The 26,233-nt window shown below is 46.2% G+C and overlaps 1 protein-coding gene and 1 long non-coding RNA gene across 2 annotated transcripts; one reads left to right on the forward strand and one right to left on the reverse strand.

The window, feature by feature from the left end:
- Positions 1–512: 512 nt before the first annotated feature.
- LOC135807166 (uncharacterized) lies at positions 513–4,938 on the forward strand. Its single transcript, XR_010551493.1, has 2 exons — positions 513–1,062; positions 3,979–4,938. It is a non-coding gene; the product is annotated as an uncharacterized LOC135807166 (long non-coding RNA).
- A 1,168-nt stretch (positions 4,939–6,106) lies between these two features.
- On the reverse strand, positions 6,107–25,918 carry LOC135806469 (coiled-coil domain-containing protein 178-like). Its single transcript, XM_065320659.1, has 23 exons — positions 24,988–25,918; positions 24,125–24,223; positions 23,487–23,538; positions 22,468–22,537; positions 21,359–21,421; positions 21,128–21,207; positions 19,137–19,240; positions 18,908–18,957; positions 18,113–18,208; positions 17,259–17,395; positions 16,669–16,747; positions 16,182–16,286; positions 15,588–15,650; positions 15,397–15,465; positions 14,024–14,077; positions 10,900–10,938; positions 10,329–10,442; positions 10,006–10,080; positions 8,991–9,061; positions 8,600–8,685; positions 8,165–8,238; positions 7,317–7,466; positions 6,107–7,005 (listed from the first exon to the last, which is right to left on the reverse strand). The coding sequence occupies exons 1-23, from the start codon at positions 25,574–25,576 to the stop codon at positions 6,811–6,813; spliced, it is 2,514 nt and encodes an 837-aa protein (XP_065176731.1). The 5' UTR covers positions 25,577–25,918; the 3' UTR covers positions 6,107–6,810.
- Positions 25,919–26,233: the final 315 nt, after the last annotated feature.

Consider the following 26,233-nt stretch of genomic DNA (forward strand, 5'->3'; position numbering starts at 1 on the left):
AGCTACACCTTCTTCTTGTCGATGCAATGAGGACAATTTTAGCCCTGGACTTTACCGTATTTCCTTTTTATGATCATGAAGCTACAATTACAAGAAGCATCCACCTGTAGCTGTGTACTTGTCTTGACACTCAAATGTTGAAAGAGAACGAGTATGTCAAGGAATCCACAATGACTTCATTCGATACCTTTACAACAGTTCGGAGACGACTGTCGATCAAACCAGCTTCTTGGCAAGAACATCACACTTGATAAACATAAACTGATGATATTAAAGGTGACCCTTGGCCTTGCGCATTGCGATCAGGTCCATGAGCCGAAAGTGTTTCTGCACTACTGAAAACTTACCACTGTAGATCTACAGTCGCCCTGATCCACAGTAAGGTTCTTGGCCTTCGGCCTTCGATCAACCAGACCAGAACATGGTCTGCGGTTTATGGAAGCCTCATAGTTACGTAGGAAATAAAGCATCATGTGTGTGGTTCATTACCATTTTTACCAGAAAACCTTGACAAAATTATCATACTGATCTGAGCAGTCGATTGCGAGTGTATCTCAAACTGCTGGTACATAGTCATTGTAAGAAACTAACCAGGCAAGTGTCCAGCGTTGGGCTGACTGCGGGGTACTGAGGATTTATAATTCTGCTATTACTAGTATTAGTTCTAAAATTCTATGAAGTCTCGGATCGGGTATCATGGCCGCAAATGTGAAACGAGAGCATACATCTACGTCGACTACGAGTACATGTACTACGACGAGTGTCAAAATCGAAGCAGGAGATGTCAACATAAAGATACTTGCTCCGAACGGGGACAAGGTTAGTTTTCGGATCAAACGGACCTTGAAGTTTGCTGAAGTGCAACAGTTGTTTTGCAAGAAGCAAGGGTACAGTTCGAATGTGCTGAGACTGCACTTCGCTGGAGACCGACTACATGGTTCTCAATGCCTGAATGATCTGGAGCTGGATGAAGATGACGATCCCGACAACATCGAGATGGAATTGTTTCCTTATTCTGATGGGGGCTGTGGTCGAGCATGAGATCGAGACATCATGATTGCGGTGAGATTTCAATGGGACCATTTATATACAGTCAGACCTCGCATAACCGCACACATCTGTTTTCCACAAAAAAAATATCTGGATAATAGTGAGGTTCTGCTCTACGTTACCGGAACGGGACGCAAAGAACCACGGGGACTCTCTTCGCATCCCCATAACGTAAAGAAATCCTGTTCTGCTCTACGTTCACGTAGAGAAGTCACGTGGAATGTGTACAGTACACATTCCACGTTGCGCATTTTGGCAGTTTTCTGCCTGCACTCGAATGATACCCAGCAGATCTGTACGCATTTTCTTTGCGTGTGCCACAACGTAGAGAACCTCGTCTCCGCATAGAAATCTGGACCCAAAGCACGCGAAGCCGTGGACTCTAACCCAGACACCTTTCTCTCTACGTGATTTCTCTACGTTTCACGTATAGCAGAACCTCTCTACGAGTAGGCGAGGGAACCAGATATAACCGAACACACACACACTCGTACTGAGTTGGTCTTTATATGCATGTGGCATATCCAAAAGTGTAAAATTGTACATATGTATGGGTGCCATGCAGTACAGCTAGCGCTAGCGTGCACACACTTGAAACACAAGCGAGAAAAAAATGACTACTGACTACTGACTACACATTGTAGCCGTGCATGCAACTGAGTACTGTCCGTATGCAGCCAGCAGGTCAAGGAGTCATACTGACCCCTTTGTTTGTAAAACTCCCTGATTCTAGCTTCTGAGAGCCGCGTGCAACCGGATATGACGAAGCTTTTTGTACACATTTGAACCAGTTTGCACACAAAACCATTCACCGGTATGCGGACCGCGAGCTCCGGTTATGTTGTATGCATCATGTATGCTGTAAATCGGCAACCAGCGATTTTCTTCCGGATGGCAAGGGGTGCAGAAAAAAGTGGACCGGATAAGCGAGGTCTGACTGTAATTACATGTACATGTATAATGCGTTAGTGGGCCAACTGGTCGTATAAAATTATGCCAGTTTGTGGAGCGCTGATCGTGAACATTTGGAATTTCGTGAAGAACAGGTCACATGTGAAATGTATACAAACATGCCGACGTTTATACAATACTAGTATAATTATGTCAGTGCTCGGGATCCTCTCAAGTCTCGTTGCTCCTTTTCGTCTAAAATGAAGCCCCATTCACAACATCACTGGGTTTATCGGGTGTTGGCGGCAGTCATGAGTTCCCTTCGGGAACGGACACGATAATTTATAACGAGAGAGCTTGGAAGCTCAGGGCCCTACGCTATGCTTTTTTGCCTTGATGACCTAGACAAAAAAAAGCATAGGGATGTTATAAAATTCTTTAAAAAATTCCTTTTTTTTAAAGACATAACCTGGGATTCGAACCCGCACTATCGCGCCCTGCATGCATCCCCCGATACACTTCGCATACATACTAATTCTTCCAAGTTGCTTCACATTATGATCTTGCATTTGAAAGCCCTATTTGAATATGCATTGTGGCCAGCCGTCTTTGATGGTACGGTACGGTAGGGATAGGTACGGGACAGGTACGATCGAGGGTAATACGACACCGTCTCCCGTACCGTACCATCAAACACAGCTGGCCACATACAGCTGCCCGCAATATTCAAATAGGGCTTTCAAACGCAAGATCATAACGTGAAGCAACTTGGAAGAATGGGTATGAATGCGAAGTGTATGGGGGAATGCATGTAGGGCGATAGTGCGGGTTCGAATCCCAGGATATGCCTGAAAAAATAGGAGAATTGAAAAATTTATAACATCCCTATGATTTTTTGCCGTCAGATACGGGATAGCGCCAGGCGTGACACAAACAAACAAACAAACAAACACACAAACACACAAATACCAAATTAAAGCTGTGTGGACCCTGGCTAGCGCCAGATCCCACATCACTTTCTGCGACGCGACGTGCAACATGCCAAGCTTGCGACAAGAAAATGCCTGTCGCCAAGAGTACGTAACCCCAAGAGGGTGCAACTCTGATCTCCGAGCTATGGGTGTCCTGCGTGGCGTGCTGCCTTCTCTACGTAGTGAAATGACGATCAAGCTGCCTGGATTTGAGTTTTCCTATGGTTTAGCCTCAACGATTTCACGTGCAGTAAGTCCAAAGGCAATGCCTGTGCGTGACGTATCACGTACACATCCATCCGAAGTCTCCGAGGAATGCGGATTTGGAAGCAGGAAACCGTAGCAGATCAGAAATGACGCAATGGCCCACAGTTCCAGGCTACGTAATGCGGGCAGCGCACCGTGCCAGACCCCATATGCAGAGTTGCATACTCTTGGGCTATGTACTCTTGCTGCCGCGTACTGTCACAAGCAGTCCCAAGACCACTGTTGCAGAAGTTAATCAAAGTTCAACTTTTGCGATATACGTATGAGGCGTGACATGCATCAATGCAGTACAGTTTACGATGCTGGATGCATGTGCAGTGCGCGTGCATGTACTATGCACTACCGCTTTAGATGTCGCAGAAACCAAAATTATCATGAATCATGGTGTCACAGGTGTCGCGCATCGCAATGCCAAAAAGTAGTGCATGCATTGCGAATTAGGCCAGGAAGAGCGCACAGAATGCTCGTCTCCCTCCGCACAGGAGTAGGGCAGGACATTCAAGGCAATCTAGGTGCTACCGTCACTTTGTATTCACCCTTCCTCTCTTGTCCTTCCAGGGCAAAGTCAATGCTACAAATCAAGCCTTGCCTGTTTTTTTCTCCCCAATTGAATCGTGTATGAAAGCCAAAGCTGCAACGAGACCAACTTTCCGTGAATGAAAGAGATCACATGTCAAAAACATGATGTTCTGTAACCTCTGTATGCTTTTTGATAATTTGATGTCCTGAGACCTTTCCTGATTCTGATCTCTTTTAAAAGGTTGTCTGTGTTCTGGCCACACCTTTTTGTCTTGTGCAGATGCCCTGACTAGCGTAGCGCACTAGTTCTCGGCTGTGCAAGATTGCCAACAGGACTATCAAAGACACTAGAATCACTGTACTGAAACAGGTAGTACTTATTCTACCCAGATGACTGCACGATTGTACTTGATTGGAAACGCGTACCACTCCTGACTGTTCGTTTGGTTTTTCTCAACACTTTTTCATGTTGTTCTCCTTTTATGCCATTCTCAAATTGGCCGCCGGTCGGTACTATATCCTCTACGCGTTGTACTGGGACACGTCATTTTAATTAAACGTCCTCGGGAGCAATACATCATCGAGGACTAGGCACACAGACTCATATCCACACCCAGATTCAGACTAGTAAGTTCATGTATGACGTGTGATGTGGTTCATGATTGTGTGGTACATGATGCATATTCAAGCTGTGACTGATAACTGAAATAGTAGCCAAAGCATGTGAGTCATGCTCAAATACCGTACATGTAGTCTTTAGTTCTCTTTCTCTTTTCAAGTCTGTAAGACTTGGGTGAGGCCTTGGCACGTGTGCCTACAATACTGCCTTCAGTGTTGTTTGTTGTTTACAAGTCCATCCAGACAACTGTCGTGTATTTGCTACATGTGTACACTGTATTTTTATAATAATCTATTTTGCCGGTCGGGCACCGAATTTACGATTTTACCATGTGATTGTGCTGCATGGAGAACTCACTGTGAAACCAAAGAAATATTCTGCATGACAGTGTGGGAATTGTTCAATTGTCAACATTCTGCTCACTCTGTCCGCCATGGTCCATACTGCAAAATGTAAACCAAGAAACATTTGCGCCCGTTTCAGTTCACAATTTGCGAGCTCAGACCAATTTGCACAATAGTTTTTGACTTTTTTGTCGTACAGTTCTATGTTTGCGCCGGCTTATTTTGCGATTTCGCGAACACCGCAAAGCACTCTAGATCTCAAACGTTTCCCTGTTTACATGTATGTGGTTACAATGCCTGTCCGTCTTCCTCGGGGCCCTTGGTTTTCAGGAGTGATCCCCTTTGAATCCTTACTAGCACCACCTTCATAACTGTAAAATTGTGGAATGTACATGTACATGTATACTCACTAATCGGATTTTATGACATAGCATCTGTTTGCGAGCGCAATGAAACACCAGCTACTCTTCTGAAGCTGAACTGCTGCAGTGAATTACACATCCGCAGGTACTGGCACTCGCAACCGTACCCAATTCCCCAGAAAGGTACACCGGTAACTCTAAAAATCCGTACCGGTATTCAGACTTCTTTTTTTTAATTTTTTTGCAACATCTCAAGACTCAGTGGAAACATCGGCCGATGTGGTTGCGAAGAGAGTGGGTGGTAGCCCACCACGGCGATAAACATAAGTAGGGGTTAGGAGGGGAAACGGAAGACATCATGATATGTTTCTAGAAGCACATGTACTACAAGTACCGTAGTTGTATGCCAACCTCCAAGCATTGAAATTGTGAGCATACCCCCCCCCCCCCCCGGCCAAACACACTAAAAACACTGCAGTTTTACTCATTCCATCGGCACCTACAGTCAGCTGGAAACCTATGGGTACAAGGGGTGTGGCTAATGTTTTTTTTGGTATGCGTGCCAGTGGTTGTGAGACTTATCCCCTCAACCCCCACCATTAGGCGCTGTATCTGCCACTGGTGTTTCCGGGTGTTAGCCTCCGTGTACATCTTCCTGGAAGTGCCCATACGGTACTGTACAGCATGTGTTGCCAGTAAACCTACATCGACCCGTGTACATGTGCCGGTATGTACACCGCAGTCAGGCGCCAGTAGTATGTATCAGGGGGCTTCTAGCACGAAGTTGACCCAGAACTGACCTTGTTATGTTTTGACACGGACAGGTTGTGGTATCATACTACACAAAGTGAGGAAGATCAAACCCCAAATTGACAAGGTCGAACCACAACCTGTCAAAAAATGACAAGGTCACTTTGGGTCAACTTTGTGCTAGAAGCCTCCGGGCACATGCTACTGAAGCCTCGCTTGGCCTCTTTCAATGATACCCGGTGATACCTGCTCAGCAGCCATTTCCTTCTGCACATCACTGCAATCTGGTAGATCTACATTCAACGGTAATCCACGCACAACAAAACTGCAATGTAGGACTGTAGGATTTTTCCTAGATTTTTGCTCAATTCGAATGCAGGTACTTCAAAAGAGGATGATTAATGACCAGGAATAGCTATCGTCGTGGTGAGAACTGAGCATCTCAGGAATACCCGTAGTCGAGTAGAACTTACGAGAAGACTAAATAAAGGCATCTCAACTGGCCGGAGCTGGCATTAGCTGCGACAAAGACGGGCAACAGAATAAAATAAGTTTGCGGTATGCCGGCAAAGATAGTGCTGAACAATAGAAAGTGCAAATGTGCACATCATCGACGAATGCCAGACAGCAAGTGCCAACCAACACTGTGTTGCCTAATCAATGGCTTGCATCTTGTTCTGCACCTACAAATGATGCATGCGGTCAAGTGTACTGTGCCATACTACACCTAGCACATAGTCAAGTGCGGCCGGTAGCAGTATTGTGTACTGAGAGGGGAAAGTGCCTGCAAAAAGACGCATGGCAGGAGCATGTGGAGGTGTAAATCTGGGATGTAAATCATTTCCCTACAGCACGATGGTAAAGGCTAAATGGACGATTGCTAGTATAGATCGGAAGTATCACATTCTGTGCCCGGCATTTGGAAACTGCATGACAAGCTATGAACAGGACCAACATGACTAGGATTTAGGAGTGACCTTTGTGACCTGAAAGTTGTAAATGTCTAATTCTTGCTAACTTGGAAGCAATCCGGAGCATCACACGGAGTGTTCATCTAAAAACGTCCTCGCAGATTTAGCAGCAGTTGATAAGTCTTCTTCAATTCGTAGCAATGACTTTGTATTCTGTTGTGCCTTCTCGCCAAACTGCACCAGCTTCTGTCGGCTGTTCCACTGTCTTTGTTTGTAAGTACTCTCCAGAGAGCTGTGCATCCGCTGCTGCCAGTCAGTCAGCTAATGGCAACATAATTATGTGCAACAGTTATGACAGGCACACACGCATGCACATACATACACACACCTTGAACTTCGAACCTTGAACCTTAGAATGACCCTTAGCCTCCAAACCTAAAATAACCATTGAACTGTCACAGATGGCATACATTGCATCAGACGAAGTGAGTGATACAGATCTTTGCACCAATCAACTGATATGGTACGTGGTACAATGTAGGCAGAAGGTGCACTGGGTGTATGTGTGGGTTTGGGGGGGGGGGGGACTCTAAACATTGCCAAGTGATCCTTATCAGTCAACTGTCACTCACTTGTTTGTGGTCCCGTATACTCTCATCAAGCTGGCTACGTTGCTCCAGCAGTTCAGCAAGCTCTGCCTTGGCTCGCATGCTGTTCTCCTGGCTCTTTCGGTAGTGCTCAGAAAGAGACTTGTTCTTCTCCGTTACCTCTGCTACCTCATCCTGAAAGACAATGAGAAGTGTGAAAAGCACATGTATAACAAATGCTTGAGCAACCGCAAGGCACCGCCAACTCCTAACCTTGGTAGTGTCACATTCATTCTGATTGGGCCGCCATAATTATGCGTAACCTGTGTGTATGTACAAGTAGCATAATTGTGTTGTGTGTTACTCGGGTGCTGAGCAGCATGCATAAATAGCATTTATGTTTGATGGTTGTATGCCTGGCTGCTTGTTTGTATTGATCATGTGAATCGAATCTTGGGCCTGGGAAAGTATTACTATTTTGGCAAGATTGTTGGTTTGTTGTCATTTCACTTCGCCAGATACACCGGCTGGATACACAGGCATTTCTGCCTTCTCGTCTAAGCATATGGCTAGACTCAATACTCAATCTGCGGACAGAACTGCTTCTTCCTTTGTGACTAGACTCAATATGCCGTGGAAGAAGTTGCAAGTCATGCAGATATGTTTGACACTGTAGATAACTACTGATAGCTAACCTTGGGACTACCTGTACAATCAACCTTGTGAATAACAAACACGAGTAAAACAACAGCTGGTGAATAGCGACACTGTGTGTAGTGTACCTTCGGACAAGGGTTGTTAATCACGAGGCTCAGTGCACTTCAAAGTAGAATCTGCATGCGTGGGCTTATTGTGTGCATGTGTGTGTGTGGGGGGGGGGGGGGGGGTCTGACCTTGTACCCTTCCAAGTAGCCATGCTGTAGTTTCATGTAGCTGGAATGCTTGTCACCTGCCTGTCGACGAAACTCTGAAATTCACAAACAAATTCACGCCACACCTTAGACCGTATACCATAAACACTCGGTGCCAGAGGTGACACTATATGATACTAGTTGCACTAGGCCATACACTAGAATTGTTATGTCCCTGTCTGCAAATCATAACGGGAGGGGGGGGGGGCTTGCAGTACTTTATGGTACTGGTAACAAAGCTCCTGTTTTCTCTACATAAACTACATATTCCTCAGGGGAAAGAACATAAGAGTGATGGTGGTTATATCCGGTAACAACGAGAATAGAGGCAGGATTCGCATCTGTACACATTCGAAACATGAAGACATCCTCTTAGACTAACCTATGCCCATGCATGCATCCTAATGTATCACTAACCTTTGATCTGTGTCAGCTCTTGCCGTATCCTCTCCTCGTGCTCTCTTTCTTCTTTGATGGTTTGCTGCTTTTCAAGAAGTTCTTGACTGGAGTGGCATGGAAGGCATAGACAACACCAGCAAACTATTGGAGTAGCCAAATGGGTTTACACCGTAAGAAGATTGGAAGCAACACTGAAGTCCACGCACATAACTACACACAGTTACATGCTACATAACTTAGATGCAGCCAGTCTCCTGTTTCACGGACCGACTTAGGCCGGTACCAATGCAGAATTGTTCAGAGACATGCTGATCAGACACAAGAGTCCCGGCTGTATCCTGACTTAGCATGGTGCACTTTTTTTAAACACATTCTAGACGGGTTTACACAGTTTTCTGGGGATTCTTACGCTTTCTGTTCAATATCATCTTCAGTTTTGGCAATCAGCCTCACAATTCCAGTGTCGGATTCCTGAAATTCCTACGAAGAAGAACAAAATAGGACAGAGACAGCAAATACAGTTTCTGAGCAATTCAGTCAGCCGTCAAAGTTTCACGGAATGAACAAGAGGTTCCGAATCCTCACTTGCCTGATGACACACACACAGCCCATCAACCTACAACTACAGTGTAGTATAGTAATCTTCAAAGTACAATGATCAATACTGAACTAGGCTGATGAGCCAATTTAATTATGGAAAAAAGGAGAATGGCAAAACTGTTACGAGTTATGACTAAGTGTCCACCAACGTAACCAGATCATATACAGTCACTCAGCCAGTGTGACAACATGGCACAAAACTGACAAGGAGTACTGAGTAGGTGCCCTCTGGAAACTTCGGAACCCTGCCAGCACCAGGGCGAAAAACATTGGTGACTGCATGACCATGTGTTGATAACATAGGTTCAGCTCTCACATAGCTGGATCATTGCAATGTATGTTGAACTCTCATACATTCTCTTGGTCAGCACTCACAGCAAGGACGAGGTAGGCTGGGGGAAAGCATGCGTATTGTGCGATGCAATGATGGGTGAGACGTAGAAACGATTGACTATACCATGAAAGGTCTTAGAGCAGGAGGGGGTATGACTACGTGTGAAAGAGAGGCATACGCGTAGACCAGTTGTCTTGGTAACCGGTTCAAGGGACCTAACATATTATAATTATATACAGTGCAGTAGGCATGTAGGACTCTGGTTTCAATGACTGATGTCCCTGAAAGAAGCCATCGAAACAATCACAAGAAGTCCAAGTAAAAATGCAGGCTAGACATCTATCGGTTACTGCCCTGGAGTATGCAGCATATGCAGACTTGTTACCATCCTTTCTTTCTCTTTCAAATCTGGACGCATTGTTCAATCACTGGATTTCTAACATATAACCACATGACTATACTTGTCTTGTAGTACAAACTGAAGAAGTACCTTGATCTTCTTTTCCAGCATGTCTTTCTCCCACTTGAGCTCTTGGATGGTTGCATCCGTGCTCTCAACTTGAACCTGCCGGTTAATTAATACACCACAACATGCAAGCACTTGACAGTGAAGTTTGAAGTTGACACACATGTTTATGAGTGCTACAAATAAATCGTGTTCAGATACATTGTAACTGGCTATAGCACTGACATGCACTATCATCCCCCCCCCCCCCCCCACACACACACACACAACAGCACTTTGGACTTCAGATTATCATTCTGCATAGCAAGGCATTTTGCAATGAGTTCACAATTAAGAGAAACACCTACCTGCAACTTTTCCTTGGCTGGCTCCAACGGGGCAATCTGCTCTTCCAGGTCAGTTTGGGTTTGGTGTAACTCTGTGTCGATCTTCTCTACCTCTGTGCGAAGATGGTCACGAGTCTTGCAGCATTAACAACAGCAACATACCGTGACACTGTCAAGTCATGGGTAAATTAGACTGTTAGGTAAGTCATCCACAACACGTTAGTGATGTCCATTTGTTGCCAATGGTTGTCACTATTGTTGTCGCAATAGACAATACAATTTTTTAGAACACGGAGGCTCCCGACACTGCAGCCAATGAGCCAATGTGAGTGCAGAGTTTTTGAATAAAACTTGCAGCGTCAACGACCTTTGTGTAGTGGTGGTGACTGATCATAATAAAACAATACAAAGACATGAATAACTGTTAATACTGTATCACAGCATGGGCATACTTACTTGCAATGTTTCTCGTACATAGGTGGCATATGGAACCCTCAAGTCACTGCCATGACCCCCCCCCCCCTCTCCATCCCATGCTCTATGTTGTACAGTAGCATGTCTATTCCGTGTATGCATTCACTCTAGCACATACCTCTTCACAGTGTGCCCACTCTTCGTTCAGCTTCTCAACCTGCACAAGCGGCAAATCACGCACGCGTTGGAGTACCCCGCACACACATACACACACACACACACACACACACACACACACACACACACACACACACACAATTGAAGCAGCAAATCATGTGCAAGACATCTACAATCCAAACATTGGAGCGGTAATAACATCATATACATAGCTCTCAGCCACTTTAGTGTACTATGCGGCCCCTACTGCAGATCAGGATTAGTGTGCATGCACAAGAAGTTCGCTGCCTCTTGCTCTAGTTCATGGACTGAGGAAGAATTTCTGAATGTATATTGACAGAAAATCATATTGTTGTGGGCTTTCAGCTAGACAATTCGCAGAGTCGGTCAACAATGACAGGCTTTCTGCTGCTCTGCGCCAGTTGTCAAATGATGAATGTGGTGGAGTGCATCAACTGGATGCCATCATTGACGGCACATCGGTTCGGGATATACTGCAGCAGAAACTCCCAGCAGCTGAGCTCGTGGGCGGGGATGCGATCATGGATGGACCGCCACTCCTTGAGCCCCATCCCATCTTTTTCAATGCAATTGATCAAAAAGTTAAGCAGGCCGCCGTGGGCACAAGTGGTGCAGCTGGCCCTTCGGGTGTGGACGCGGATGGGTGGCGGCACATGTGCTCTTCGTTCACGGATGTGTCTCGGTCCCTGTGCAGTGCCCTGGCTCTGTGTGCTCAGCGGCTGGCTTCAGCTTATGTCGAGCCGGAATCAATGGTGGCATATACTTCGTGTCGCATCATTCCATTGGACAAGAGCCCTGGAGTGCAGCCTATTGGAATCGGCGAGGTCATGCGGCGGATAATTGGCAAGGCAATACTGTCTGTTGCAGGTGGGGCAGTTAAGGAGGTGGCTGGATAGAGGCCGGTATTCATGCTATGACCAGTGTGTTCAGTGATGAAAGCACAGACGGTATATTATTGGCGGACGCATCCAATGCCTTTAATAGAAGGAATCGAGCTGTTGGCCTGCGCAATGTTCAAAGAATCTGCCCTGAGTTGGCTCCAGTACTGATAAACACCTATCGCACACCTGCCCGACTGTATGTTGGTGGTGAGTGCCTCATGTCGGAAGAGGGCACCACGCAAGGAGATCCTCTGGCAATGCCATTTTATGCCATTGCCATGCTGCCTCTGGTCAGGAAGGCGACAAATGAGGATTCCATCCAACTCTGGTTCGCTGATGATGCCTCGGCGGCGGGAAAACTCGCAAGGATGCAGGCCTGGTGGGATGTTCTTGTTGGGGATGGCCCTAAATATGGATATTTCCTGAATCCTGCAAAATCAGTGCTGGTTGTCAAGGAGCGATGCATGGAGGAGGCCAAGTCTCTCTTCCAGGGTACTGATATATCAATAACATGTGAAGGATCACGCTACTTAGGGGCTGCGATAGGGACCTCCCAATTCTGCAAAAGTCGGCAGTGGACCGATGAAGTTTTGCGACTGGCCGAGATTGCTCAGAGTCAGCCCCAGGCAGCATATTCCGCTTTGTGCCAAGCCATACGGAGCAAATGGTCTTTTGTATGCCGGACGATGGAGGTCTCCGAGCACGCATTGGAGCCACTGGAAACGGCCATCCACCACAAGCTGATACCGGCCACCACTGGCTGCTCCTCGCCAAATGACTCCATGAGACGGCTTTTTGCATTGCCTTGTCGGCTGGGTGGTCTCGCGATAGTACAGCCTTCAACTCTAATACGTCAGTATGACACGTCCAGGTTCATCACTGATCCCATTGTGCAACTAATCAAGGGAGGCATCCACGCCCTCGGAGATGCGTTGGATGTTGTCCGGAAGAGGAAGAACCAATCGAGGTCATCAAATCGAAGAGGCCGGTCGGATGCACTGTCGTCTGTTATCGCGGACTCTTCACCAACGTTTGTCCGAACAATTGACCTGGCAAGGGAGAGGGGAGCTTCCAGTTGGCTGACCTGTAAGCCGTTACGTCGCTATGGGTTCAACCTAACGAAAGGTGAATTCAGAGATGGACTTTGCTTACGGGATGGCTGGACACTCCAGCGGCTGCCGTCATCATGTGTATGTGGGGTGACCGCCTCTGTGAGCCATCTCTTATCATGCTCAGTTGGTGGTTTTCCATCGATAAGACACAACGAGATTAGAGACGTAACGGCTTCACTTTTGAAGATCATATGCAATAATGTGGCCATTGAGCCAAGTTTACAACCATTAACCGGAGAGCGACTTCGCTACCGCACAGCAATCACCGAGGACCAGGCACGTCTCGATATCGGTGTCAGTGGATTGTGGGGCAGTCGTTTCGAGCGCACACTCATTGATGTACGGGTGTTTAACCCTCATGCTGCCTCGAACCGCACTGCACCGCTGGCCACTGTCTATCACTGACATGAACAGGAAAAACAGAGAAGGTATGAGGAGCGGGTCTGGAATGTCGAAAATGCGTCGTTTGCCTCGGTGGTCATGACGGCGTCAGGTGGTTTTGGGCGTTCGGCAACCAGCCTGTATATAAGAATCGCATCGCTGCTGGCTGACAGACGTAATGAACCATATTCACATGTCATGGCATTTGTCAGGTGCCGCATTTCCTTTGCCCTCCTAAGGTCATGTATAGTGTGCCTTAGAGGGTCTAGAACATTATTGGAAAATATCAACAAAGAATGGATCAACAAGAGCCTCCCGCCACGCTGGCGGTTTCAGAAGCAGCTATTGCTGTTAAGTATTTTTTACAGCGAAGGACCACCAGAGCAACCCGTCTCGCTAAAGCACCTTGATTTGCAACCAGGGACAGGAATCTGGTATGGCAGCACACAACTAAGTTCATATGATGTAATAATCTGGACTATAAGTCACAACACATTTTCAGGTTTGAGCCATATTGTTTCAATGTGTTCACATAACTAGGATGTCAAACTCGATCAAGTCCCACCTATTTCTTTGCCCTTGAAATCAAGATTGAAATCAAGTGTTATAAAAAGTGCAACATATATTCAGGGAAATACGGTAGTATCAACAACCTAAAGGTAACCGATGATTCACTGCAGCGATTGGAAACTACTAATGGCTTGCAGTGTTTTAAGAGAAGGACACTTACCTTGCCTTCCAGACGCTTTTCCTTAACCTCCATGCCTTCAAGAAACTCACTTTCCTGGACATTTGCAAAAATTCGACCATTACAATATGATACCGTCAATTCACCTTTGAAGTCACTTTGAAGTTGTCCAAGGTAAAATATAGGGGTCAAACGGGTGTACCTTTAACTAACGAACGGGTAATTTTCTTAACGGGCGGGTTAACGGGTACCCTTTAGCAGCCATATTATTTTTTTGCGCATTTCTCACATAAATCATGATTTTAATTTGTATATTCTCAGGTTGTATTTTGATACTACATTATGATTCGTGTACCATAATATTATTATGGCAATGAAGGTTCCAAATGAATGTCATCCGTGCATTTGCCCATGTACATAACTTCACAGGCAGTAACTAATCGTACATGTAGATGGTCCTACAAGCTACATGTATTTTGATACATGTACGCAAATCAACTGCAGATCGATGTGATTCAAGCCATGCAAGGACAGAGTGGTTTAGCAAAACTTCCGTGATCTCGCGCAATCCTATTTGCTATGTTCGCAGAGAACTGGTACTCGTTGCATTCAGAAGATGTTCGCGCCCATACATTGTAGCTAGCTGGGGTGCCTGACACAGCTGATGTGCTGCTGGCCAGCTAGCTGCTAGTGCTAGCTTGTTGAACTCGTGAAATGAATCTTCACAAATCCGTAATCTTGTATGCAATATTTCGAACTACTTTTCAGCTCGTCGATTGAAGGAACAAACTACAACCATGAGTATCATACATGAAGCTACCACCTACGGACATCACCGTTTGTGACACTCCCACTGGTCACTCAGCCTGGTGACACTAGTTCATCAAGTACTGTGGCAGGTTCGATGTCGGAGAACCATCGTAACTTTCTAGTTACTCAGCTGCCACCTCGAACGAGTTTCAAGTCTTGCATTTTCTCACATCACAATCAAAAACCTCCAGTACGAGGATTTTTACTTGCACTAGAGTGGAGAGAACAACTGTCAAGTCTGTCTTTCAGCCTGCTCCTGCCTGATAAAGTCGAAAGCGGGAATGCACAGGAAAAAGGAAAAGAGTATCCGCACTCCTATTTTGAGTCTTGGAATACGATAGGATCACCTTTTTTTTTTTTTTTTTTTTTTTTTTTTTTTTACAAACGGGTACCCTTTTACTAACGGTACCTGAGATTAACGGGCGAGTACCCGGGTACCCGGTACACCCGTTTGACCCCTAGTAAAATACATACAGTGGTGGTGGTGGTGGCGGCGGCGGCGGCGGTGGTGGTCGTCGTCGTGGTGTGTGTATATCAAGGAATCTCATGAAATGATGTACAGAGTCAGAGATACTGGGACAGATGAGAACAATGATAAAACCAACCTTGGATTCCTTCTTCACAGCTACCTCCTGCATTTTCTCTAAGACATGTTGATCAGCTAAAATACGCGACTGCAACAGCACAAACAGAGCAACCCCACAAACACACCGGAAAAATGGGCAAGCACAATCATGATGATTAGTAATACCTATCGCACTTGACCTGCAAGATCTGGGAGTTGCAGTGCTCTCACCTGAATAGTAACCTGCTGTTTTTCTTCATCCTGTTCCGCTTGCTTTGCCTGAGCTAAATCCATCTATGCACCACACACACATAGTAGTCGCAGCAACAGAAAGTCAGAAACTAATAGCACCAGCGCCACCACAACCAGCAAAAGCAGCAACCGCAGCAGTTGCAGCACCAGCAGTGGTAGTCGCAGTCATAGCGGCAGCAGGAGCAGGAGCAGCACAGATACAACTCCATGATGTCAGAATTTCACACAATGAAATGAGATTCAATTGCACACTTGAGTGGCAAACCATACACATTACTGCAGCACAGCTTTTAAAGCAACCTGGCACATCAAATCACCGTGAGTAATATATTACGTGCACTCCGCAGTACCAAGGTCTGATAACGTTAAACAAAACTTCAAGGACCAAATCGTTTCCAAGATAATCGGCTACTGCCTTCCCAATCCCAACATAAAAGGTGTGAGCTTTTCTTTTGCAGTAAGTGCGAGTATACAGGTAAATTGTTGCAGAAACACACATATATTATTATTACACTGGACCGTGACTTAGATGGAGGCTCTTGCAATGCTAGAACTCCCGGGCCAGGAGATTACCTTCAGTCTGTGCTCTGAATCTCTGAGGGTTGACTGCAAAGCATCAACACGAACACTTTGTTTCTTCCTTTCAGCTCGAAGACGGGTAGACTCCTCAGATGCCACCTTGAAAGAGAGCGGGGGCCAAGACAAATTAGAGGGTTGTACAGCACTGAGAGGTGATGGTATCATGAGAGAGAGAGAGTGTGTGTGTGTGTGTCTTTACGCGTGCGTGTGCATGCGTGTCCACTTGCATATGTGTGTGCGTGTGTGTGTGTGTGTGTGTGTGTGTGTGTGTGTGTGTGTGTGTGTGTGCGCGCGCACGCGCGCGCGTGCGTGTGTGTGTGCTAAAGGGTGCACCAATGCCTCTTCTACAGTTGTCTTGGCATGGGTTGTTGTATCTATGATAGAGTTGTGAGCCGACGATACAAGAGAGAACCTACAGTGGAAGTGAGAGATGAAATTGAACAGCAAAGCTTCAATTCGTTGTCAAAGACTGAGGCCATACCTCCAACTGCTCCTGAATACGGGTCAGTTCGCCTTTTAGGCGTTCCACTCCTTTGAGAGCTGCTTCCACGTTCTTATCTCTGAGAGTGATACATAGCAAAACACCAAACACCAAACACCGTTGTCACATCATCCAACCATCGTCACACTTACAGTAACTGCTCAGTGTTTGGCAATGTTGTTCTCTACGATTGGGGCCTGATGTTATGTGAACATTATGCTCCAGAACGCTGCCATGCACTTCATATTCAACATCGAATGAGTTTAGCACAGACAAACAGTGGTTTTAGACATTTGTTACTAGGGAAAAAAAGACGGTAGCACCTACACCCTTTTGACATTCAGCAGGGGCGGATCCAGAGATCCCTACAGGGAGGGGGTCCAGTTAAGCCAAAACCGAATAGCTGATACAATCATGTACATGCACATGCATATGGTTTCCAGTAGTACGTTTGCGGAATCCAGGAACCCCCGGAACCACCCTGGATCCGCCCTTTTTCAGCTACACCAGATTGAATTTTAAAACTATGTAGCTAGCAGGAATAAGAGAGGTGCACAGGATAAATTCAGGAGCGTTAGAACAAGACGTACGCTTTAGCAGCTTCTTCCTGCATACGCTTGATTTCATCTTTCATGTTCTTTAGACGTGTAGTCGTGGCATGCTGTTCGCGGATGATGTCATCGAGCATGATGCCTCTTACTTCTTCTACATCTCTCTCCTGCCTTTTCTACAAGATAACGGTTTAGACAAAAACAAGACCAAGATAAGTAAGACAGGCCAGCAGCTATGACTAGTGCATATTACCACATGACATACTAATACTGTAAAGAGAGAAATTTTTGCTAGAGATTATATTTCGCTATTTTCACGACCATCACACATTCGCGAATGTAAATCGTCGCACACTGCTCTGTACATTGACTGTAGACAGTACAAGATCCAAATGAAAAGATAAAATTGCAAAAGTTTCTCGTCGTGAACGAGCACAATTCTTGAAACCGCAAACTTTGCGCGCCGCAAAAAATTATCGCTTTACAGTATGCATAAATGAATGGATGGATGGATGGATGGATGAATGGATGAATGGATGGTTGGAGGATGGATGGATGAATGAATGGATGGATGGATGGATGAATGGATGGATGGATGGATGGATGGATGGATGAATGAATAAATGAATGAATGATGGACTGGCTGAGTGAATGGGTGAATACATGGATGAACGAATGAATGAATGAATGAAGCTATTGTTACCATGCACATTAATTAAATGAATGCCTAAATTTATTACATGAAAACAGTTTGAACAGAAACTTGCTGTGCGCTACACATTAACCCAAAGCTGCCACAAATGCAACACAATCGGATGGTGTAGTATGTTGCTCATGATGAACATTAGCTAGTATTGGGCATTACAAAATGTGCAAATCTCCCGAAAACATACCACTTTGAGGCGTTCCTCCTCCAATTTGGCATTGCGAAGATCCTCTATTCCCTGCTCCTCATGAGCATCTCTGATGGACACGAGCAGGCTAGCAATCTATTCAGTGCAACACACACACAAACAAGAGTGCATTAGGTGCATCAGATCCTGCGCCTGAGTGTATTTATCTGCTCTGTGGCATCTTTGCCAAATTGTATAATTGCACAAGTGACCCATCGCCAGGGTGTAACATGAGTACAGTCGTCCCTCTTTAATCCGGCACTTTATAAACCAGCACCCTCTTTAAACCAGCACAATTTTCAGTAACCAAAAGGTCCTCGTCACGACACTGCAGCAGAAATTCAGATTTTCTAATCCAGCACCCTCCCCAGCAGAATTTTCTTAGCACAAATGGTGCCGGATTATAAAGGGACCACTGTATATGATTGTATATTTCGGAGTGGGACAGCGGAATTGGTAAGGCGTACTACTAATTGATGCGATATTCCAGCGTGCAAGTGCCAGTTCAGTTAACGGAACCGTGATCAAGATAATGACGTGATGCTGGCAGTTAGCCTAAATAAGAGAGCTGCAGATTCACAACTGATGGATGATTCTGCAATGCGTGGCATCTTCAGGTGAGCTTAATGATCGACAAATGATTTAGAATGAAGTCCCAAAATCAATCTGGATTGCTATTTCTATCAACTGGCAACTACAGAATGTGCTGAAGGTCGACCTGGCATGGATACTGCTTCCAAAGCAGCAGCAGCAGCAGCAGCTCAAGAAGACCTAGGTACTAGTAGAGCTTCTCACCTTCTCGTTTAGTTCATCTTGCTCCTGTTTATACTCGTCAATTTGGGTTCCTTTACACAGCAAATAAGGGGAACAACACGAGACACCGCATCAAGCCTCCAAAGCAAGGGCAGTTGCAAACATAGTACAAATGACACTGGAGTGCTCAATTCTAGTGCCAGGCATAATTCCACAATTCCATGATTTCAACACAGCACTATAGTAACACAGACCACCCGATATAACTCACCCAGAGTTTCCACATCGCTCCTGTTTGACTCCAGGGTCTCCCGCCACATGATAATGGCATGGAGATTGGACGTGTGTGAGAGATTTATCCTCGTTACTTCCTCACTGCCAACAAGAAAACACAAGATGTAGCATGAAATACATTTCGGGTTCTTAACCCGACTGCTGCATGGACGATAAGTGCTGCGAATAGTGATCATGCGCCCTGGCCTGAGTAGCTCGCTTGGCTAATTGAAAGTCTGCCGACCTGGGCCACATTATGTTGCTAAGGCATGCTCAACCCCAGTCACAGCGCGCAAGTTGGTTGAGTTTGGCCGTCAGGAGGCCAGCGCAAGGTATCCGGGGCGCGGGTCTGATTCCAGCGAGGGGCAATGTGGTACCCCGCAGCGCAAGGGTAGCGTGATACCCTAAGCCAGCGTGCGTGCTGCATGAGTAGCGTGATACTCGCTGAGCGCTTTTGCTGTTGCCTAGCAACGCGTTTCTGTCTTTCCTGGGCCCCCAACGCATGTTGGGTGGCCCTGCGCATGACTGCACGTTGTCATAGCAACCTTGGAAACCTCAAGCCGGTTACCAACAAGCTAGGAATCAGACCAAGCCGCCGAATGCCCCCGCCGGCCCCCGGCACTTCATTGCAATTGAATTAATATTTGTCCAGAATAGTGAGCTAGGACAGATCAAGAGGCGTGGGTGGGAGGGAGAAATTGCGAAACAGTTGGATGCACGCAGCAGCACAGCTAGCAAGAGAAAGAGCCGTGGATGGGTTTGTTCCTGTTTTTGATGGCTGTGGCCATCCGTTGGCCCAGCGGTCTCGTGTGAGTACGGTGTTTGTTCGTGCTGCCAGCTCGCGCCCGGCATTTGTTTGCGCTGGCAGCTCGGGCCCGGTGCGCGAGTGAAACCGAACCGTGACAAAGGCTTTCGCTCTTTAGTGCTATTGACTGGCTTTTCATACGATGCCTATTGATGTCTAGAGACATGCTGTCTAGCCTTCCCCTAGTACGCATTCACGGGGCTTTGTTGAAGTTCGTGCCGTGAACTGCCAAAGGGAACTGTTTGAATGGTGCTGGGGCGAGTGCGACATTACGGCGTCCCTGCAGCCGGCCTAATCGCGTTTGTCGCCACAACCGATTTTATCGTGAAACAACCTTATTCAGGCTTCAAGTAACCCTTTGAGGGTCAGATCGTTTTCAGGATTTTTAACGAAATGATGTAGAGAGAGAATGAAAGGAATTACACGAGACAGCTGTGTGCATCGGTGAATAATACAAAAAAGTCACTGGTATTCTCGGAGATATGGTGAGAGTCCAGCTCCATAAATGAAAGGTAAAGTTGAGTGAGGGGCCAGACCATAACAGTACAATGACCAGCTCTGCATTGGTGAATAGCGGCGAAATGGTCCCAAGACTCTATCGTCACTTTTCTATGGTGGTAATCCAACACACATGGTGAAATGACAGTAAATAATCCAGCTCCGCAAAATACAGGCAACTTTGAGGGGGAAGCCAGCCCATCAAACGAAGAGACAAAGGGAAAGGAGACGGTACCGGACTATACAGCAAGGCAGAAATAGGTCTACACAATGATCAGTGGAGGTTGAATTCGATCCTTCTCAAATCTTCGGGCCTTTCTTAGACGCCAGGCTGACAAATTTAACCTAGTTTTCACCAATGCCCACTAGACTGATGTAAAGGCAATCTAATGCAATTATTTCTTTCCTTTCTCTCTCTCTCTCTCTCCCCCCTATTTATCTCTGTTTCTTTCTCCTTCCTATTCGCCTTTACTAGCTAAAAAACAGCTTGAAATGGCTTTATCCACCGCTATGGTATAAAATATCCTTTCCTCAAGAAAAAGAGGAGGAGGAAGAAGAAGAGGATGTGGTGGTGGGGAGGAGGAGAAAGAGGAGGAGGAGGAAGAGGAAGAGGAAGAGGAGGAGGAGGAGGAGGAGGAGGAGGAAAGGGACGAGGAAAAGGAGTAAAGGAGGAACTTGTGACTCACTTGATCTGGCGTAATGAGTCCCGTGCAGCCTCAAGCTTCATGGAAATGGTTTGCCGTTCTATCTGGGCTGTCTCCAAATCCTGTAAAGAAAGGCAACAACAGTTCACACCACCCATTCCTGTCTCTTTCATCTACATGTACCTTTGAAAGGTCAGCTTGCAAACAAAAACCATCTCGGAAGGAATACAACAAGCGGAGATGTGTCCAGTTGGATGAAAGTCACTGACTTACAATTGTCAGCTTGTTCTGGCATGATGCAAGCTCCATCTTGTGTTGTGCTAATAGGTCAGATATCTGTGAAAAAGCAACAGCCAGAAAAGAAGGAATCCTCAAGCACTAAACTGTGGTTTTACAGAGCACCATGCTTACTATGCGCTATACATGAAAATCACCTTTTTTCATGCCCTGAGGGAAAAGCCAATAACTACCGTGCACTGGTGTTGGTGTTGGCTCTGCTGCGCTCAACAATTTTTAAGCCGCTGTGTCCAGGTGCACGGTTATCATATCACTGGCCCGTAAATTTATTATGTGAGCTAGTGCTCGTCAAGCGTCGATGATCCCTCGCTTAGGTGGGAGGTGATGCTGTCGAGAGTACGGTATGCTTGTCATGTGTTTGGTTACTGTGGTGAGTATGGTATGCCTATCATGTGTTTGGTTACTGTGGTATTTGTGTTTTTCTATAGCTTGTTCTATCTCAGTCTTGTACACATGTCTCACCTACTATTTCACTTATGTTCCTGACCTGCAGTCACTGGTATCAATTCAACCCTGGCCAAGCTCAGCATTCTTAATTTATCAGTGTGTCCGATGAATGCCCGGCTAGAAGGACATGAAGCAAGTGTGTTACATTCATGAATTGGAGCTTGCTGCTTGGTAACTTGTATGTGGACTGATCACTCTGTTGAGCCAGATGACTTCTCCTAATACCCTGTGTTAACCTGTCATTAACTTGTTACCACCAAAATTCATATACATCCACCTCTTTGGGTGCCATAACTTCTCAAGGAATGATAAGGAAGGAGTAAGAGAAAATCTCCCCACTTTTTTTGCGGCATTCAATTTGAAAGGCTTGGTACATAGTGGATTCGTAACAAAGCCATGTACAACTACAATTGTAGTGTATTTAAAATAGCGGCGAATCCTTGCCATGCATACTAGTACCTGTTGCATACAGTACCTGTGTGTAGCTGTCTAAGCACCAAAGAAATGCGATAGGCAACTTTCGTGTCTATCGCATTTCTAATAAGGTCTATACCTGTAGTCAATGCCTGCACACAATCCGGTGATGCGTCTAGGGTCAGCAACATAATTCCATAATTGTGTGCAGTCGACTAACTTACTCTTTTGTCCTCTTTCTGCAAGTCGGCAATGGCCTCAGTGTCTTCCTCTGTTTTCTGTGCCATCACCGCCCTACATCAACGAGGACGACGAGGACGGCGACGACGACGACGACGACGACGACGACGACAACAACAACAACAACAACAACAACAACAACAACAACAACAACAACAACAACAACAACAACAACAACAACAACAACAACAACAACAACAACAACAACAACAACAACACCAACAACAACACCAACAACAACACCAACATGAGAAGAAAGATTTGAAACAACAGCAGCAAGCAAAGCAGCTACGACAGCGACACAGTACACTCTGTCAAATGATCCATGTCTTGTCAGAGTCAGGAAGGTCGTGCATGCTGCAGTTGGCCAGGTTTCATGTCCATCGAAGATCTGTAGCTAGGTTCACCAGTGCATGCCAGAAGATTTCCAACAATAAATATTCTTGTCGTGCAGCAAATTGTGAAAGGTTATCCGCCTAAGCATTAACCTGGCTGATGCATAATGTGGAAGAGGTGTTGACAGGATGTCAGGAAGGCATGGATAATCTCATGTCCAGCAATGAAGCCATGGCAACGAGGCATGTTAGCACAAACAAGGCTAATTCTTCTTCCTGTGGCACTAGGAAGGTTTAGTTCCACGTAGTCCGTGGGTACTTTACGTGTGTGTACCACGTGATACTCAGTGACCCACGTACAGCGGTTTTCTGATTCACGACATACAGTGTACGGAGGCTCACCTGGGTGAAAATCAGAATGGAGCGCATTGTGCGAGCTGTGAGGGTGCTCAGCTGAAGAAGTTTCCGAAGCACGAAATCAAAATATTCGATGAACTTCTAAGCTTCGTATTGACCAGGTTTGGGCCTTTCGCTTCATGTTGTTTTTTTGTTCCGTGCGACTAAACACAACATTGCAAACGTGGGTCCATTGCAGGAACTTTACGTGTATGACCCACGTTCCCGTATCCGTTACGTGGGACTAAACCTCGCTACTGAGATCTACTCACTTGTAGTCGTTGAAGAAATTGAACTCATCAGTGACGCGTGCAAGCTGGCCCCCTTTGTTATCCAGTGGACGATGAAGGGAAAGAAAAATACCGAGAGGTATGAGCATTGAATGTGCATTCTAATGTCGGAATACCATCAATACCATCATGCCTTCCATCAGTAGTTTACAGTTTACACACACAACTTTACAACCATCAGTAATAAGTTACTAATAACTTCATGTGTGAGCGACACCAGAAAGTACAACTGTATCCAAACAAAGCCAGACCGTGGACATTAAAGCATGTGTACACTCAGTTTTATGGAAGGAATTGGCAATAGAATTATTGCACCCACCTCGATTCTAAATGCCAGTCTCAGTGTCTGTTGATCCGGCACAGTTTCCAACGTATGGGCAATGACAATCGATTTTATAAACCATAATTATTATGGTGAATACTTAAAGCCACAGTCAAGAAATGCTTCACAGGAGCACCAATGCACAGTTACTATGAGTAAAGGACATGCAATAATGAATCTACTACTACTAATGATGCCATAGGAACTCATGACTGGCACTTTGCATAGAAGGCATTATTGTGATAATCCGTTTGCATAGATACTAGCAGTACTGGTTACCATAGTGATATATTCTTACGTGCAGCAGTGAGTTTGTGATCCAGTCTGATCTCCTGGCGTTCACTGTAAGTTGCTTGCCATTCCAGCTCGGTGAGATTGACGAAATACTTGTCATGTTCTGATCGGTGACATACACAGTGTACAGTGCACAGCATGCGCGAGATTGTGTGACATTCGGAGTGCAAGAATTTCAAGACATGGCGTAAAACTGATCGGATGGGCTCCAGGTCATGCGGATACGGTCACTGGGCTCAGTCCGGGAATGCACTGCGTTTTGTTCCCAGGTGTAAAGTGCCCTGGCTACAATGTGTGCATACGCACGGCTTGAATGTAGTTCTGAGTTGAGAACATCTACACAGTACAGTTCTGGCTAGAGAAATAAATATATGACCTCATGAATACAGTGGCCGGCGCCATGCTCAGGTGCGTGCTGCTAGGGCCCCGTAACCCTAGTTATGGTCTGGTCTCATGTAGCCCGGGTAAGTGTCTGGTCTCATGTAGCCCGGGTAAGTGTCTGGTCTCATGTAGCCCGGGTAAGTGTCTGGTCTCATGTAGCCCGGGTAAGTGTCTGGTCTCATGTAGCCCGGGTAAGTGTCTGGTCTCATGTAGCCCGGGTAAGTGGAGTTTGAATGTACATGTACAGTGCTGCCAAGTGCAGGGAATGTACAGCGGTAGTACCTGGACCTGTGTAAGCAGTTTTTGATTGGTCCGGCCATTCCATAGCCTTTCACTCTTTGTGTATGATATGTTGGGTGCACAGTCATAACTCCCCCAGCAGTAAACATGCCGTGGTGGCCAAATGCTGGTCCGGTGATGACCTGACCAACCGCACCGGTTACGGCAGGCCTGCACAGTGAACAGACACAGCAGTAACACACTAACCTTTCTGCACTATGATGGGCAGCTTCTCCAACCGGAGCCGCTCCATGCTTCTCAGCTCCGATTTCAACTGCTGTACCTGCGCTTTCTCCGACACCAGTGCTTTTGTCAACACAGACTGCATGTGGTCTAGCTTTTTCAGGAGACGCGTGACGTCACGAAACACACCGGAAGCCTCCGACTGGAAGGCAGCAGTTTTGCTCGGATTGGGCAACGACGAGGGCATCGATTGTATCATCGATCCTGATATTTGAAGTACATCTTCCAGCTGCACGGAGTCCGCGGACTCGTTCCCATGATCAGTTCTTCGGGTAGCGGTGTTTGCAGTGGCTGCCCCGATATTACCGGTACCACCACCATTGGTACTACCTGAATCACCGGGTGCTGCTGCTGCTGCTGCAGATACAGCACCGGGTGACGACCGTCGGTCATTTTCCAACTGCTTCAAACGAGCAGCAACGCTGGCTAGTTTCTGCTCGGCCTTGGTCACGCACGGTGCAACAACGTGAAGAGCGGAGCAGCTGTGTTCAGAGTCAATGGTTTGGGCAGCGCCAGGCAACACTAAAGGTAAACAATCAGTCTTCGTCGCCATTCCGTCTAGTTTGGAATAGGCACGGGGAAACTGTCCGCGCTTACTCAGTAAACAAACTAGAGCTAGCAAAACTGTCCATCGCGATGGAAATAGATAATGATTGCTACTAGCACTCTCAGTCTTGCAATCACTAACCCGATGGTGACCAAAACGCTGCACCGTGAGTCGTCGGGTTGGACTAACTGTGAGGTTTGTAGAGTTGGACGACCTACATTGTAGTAGCTGTTGCACTTGCAGTACTTCTTCCACTCGAATCACGCGCAAGGATGGGGCCGGGGAGGAGATCTTTGACTCGGAGCAAAATGAACAAGTAATATTATAATAAGTATTAGTTTCGCTGGAATGAGACAGTTGAATGAACTACATGTACCAGTAACAGTCTTTGCTTGAGTGAGTACAGTTTGCTAAAACTGCTGTCCGGGTTCGTCACCATGGCGACGGTACACCGGTGAGTCTTCGTTGGCACGGTTGCAGCAGCATTTACACCATAGCGCCCATAATTATACCATGCCATGTCAGCGTTCTTTCACTTTTCAGCTAGCCCGGGGGCAGAGGCAAAGCAGGCAGAACTGAGCCAGAACTAGACGGTAGACCATCTACATGACTGTATATTTTGTTGGTTGACAGCAAGTAATTAGTTACAAGGCGGAGGACCAC

The sequence above is a fragment of the Sycon ciliatum genome, chromosome 1 (assembly GCF_964019385.1).
Source record: "Sycon ciliatum chromosome 1, ocSycCili1.1, whole genome shotgun sequence".
NCBI classification, from domain to species: Eukaryota; Metazoa; Porifera; class Calcarea; order Leucosolenida; family Sycettidae; genus Sycon; species Sycon ciliatum.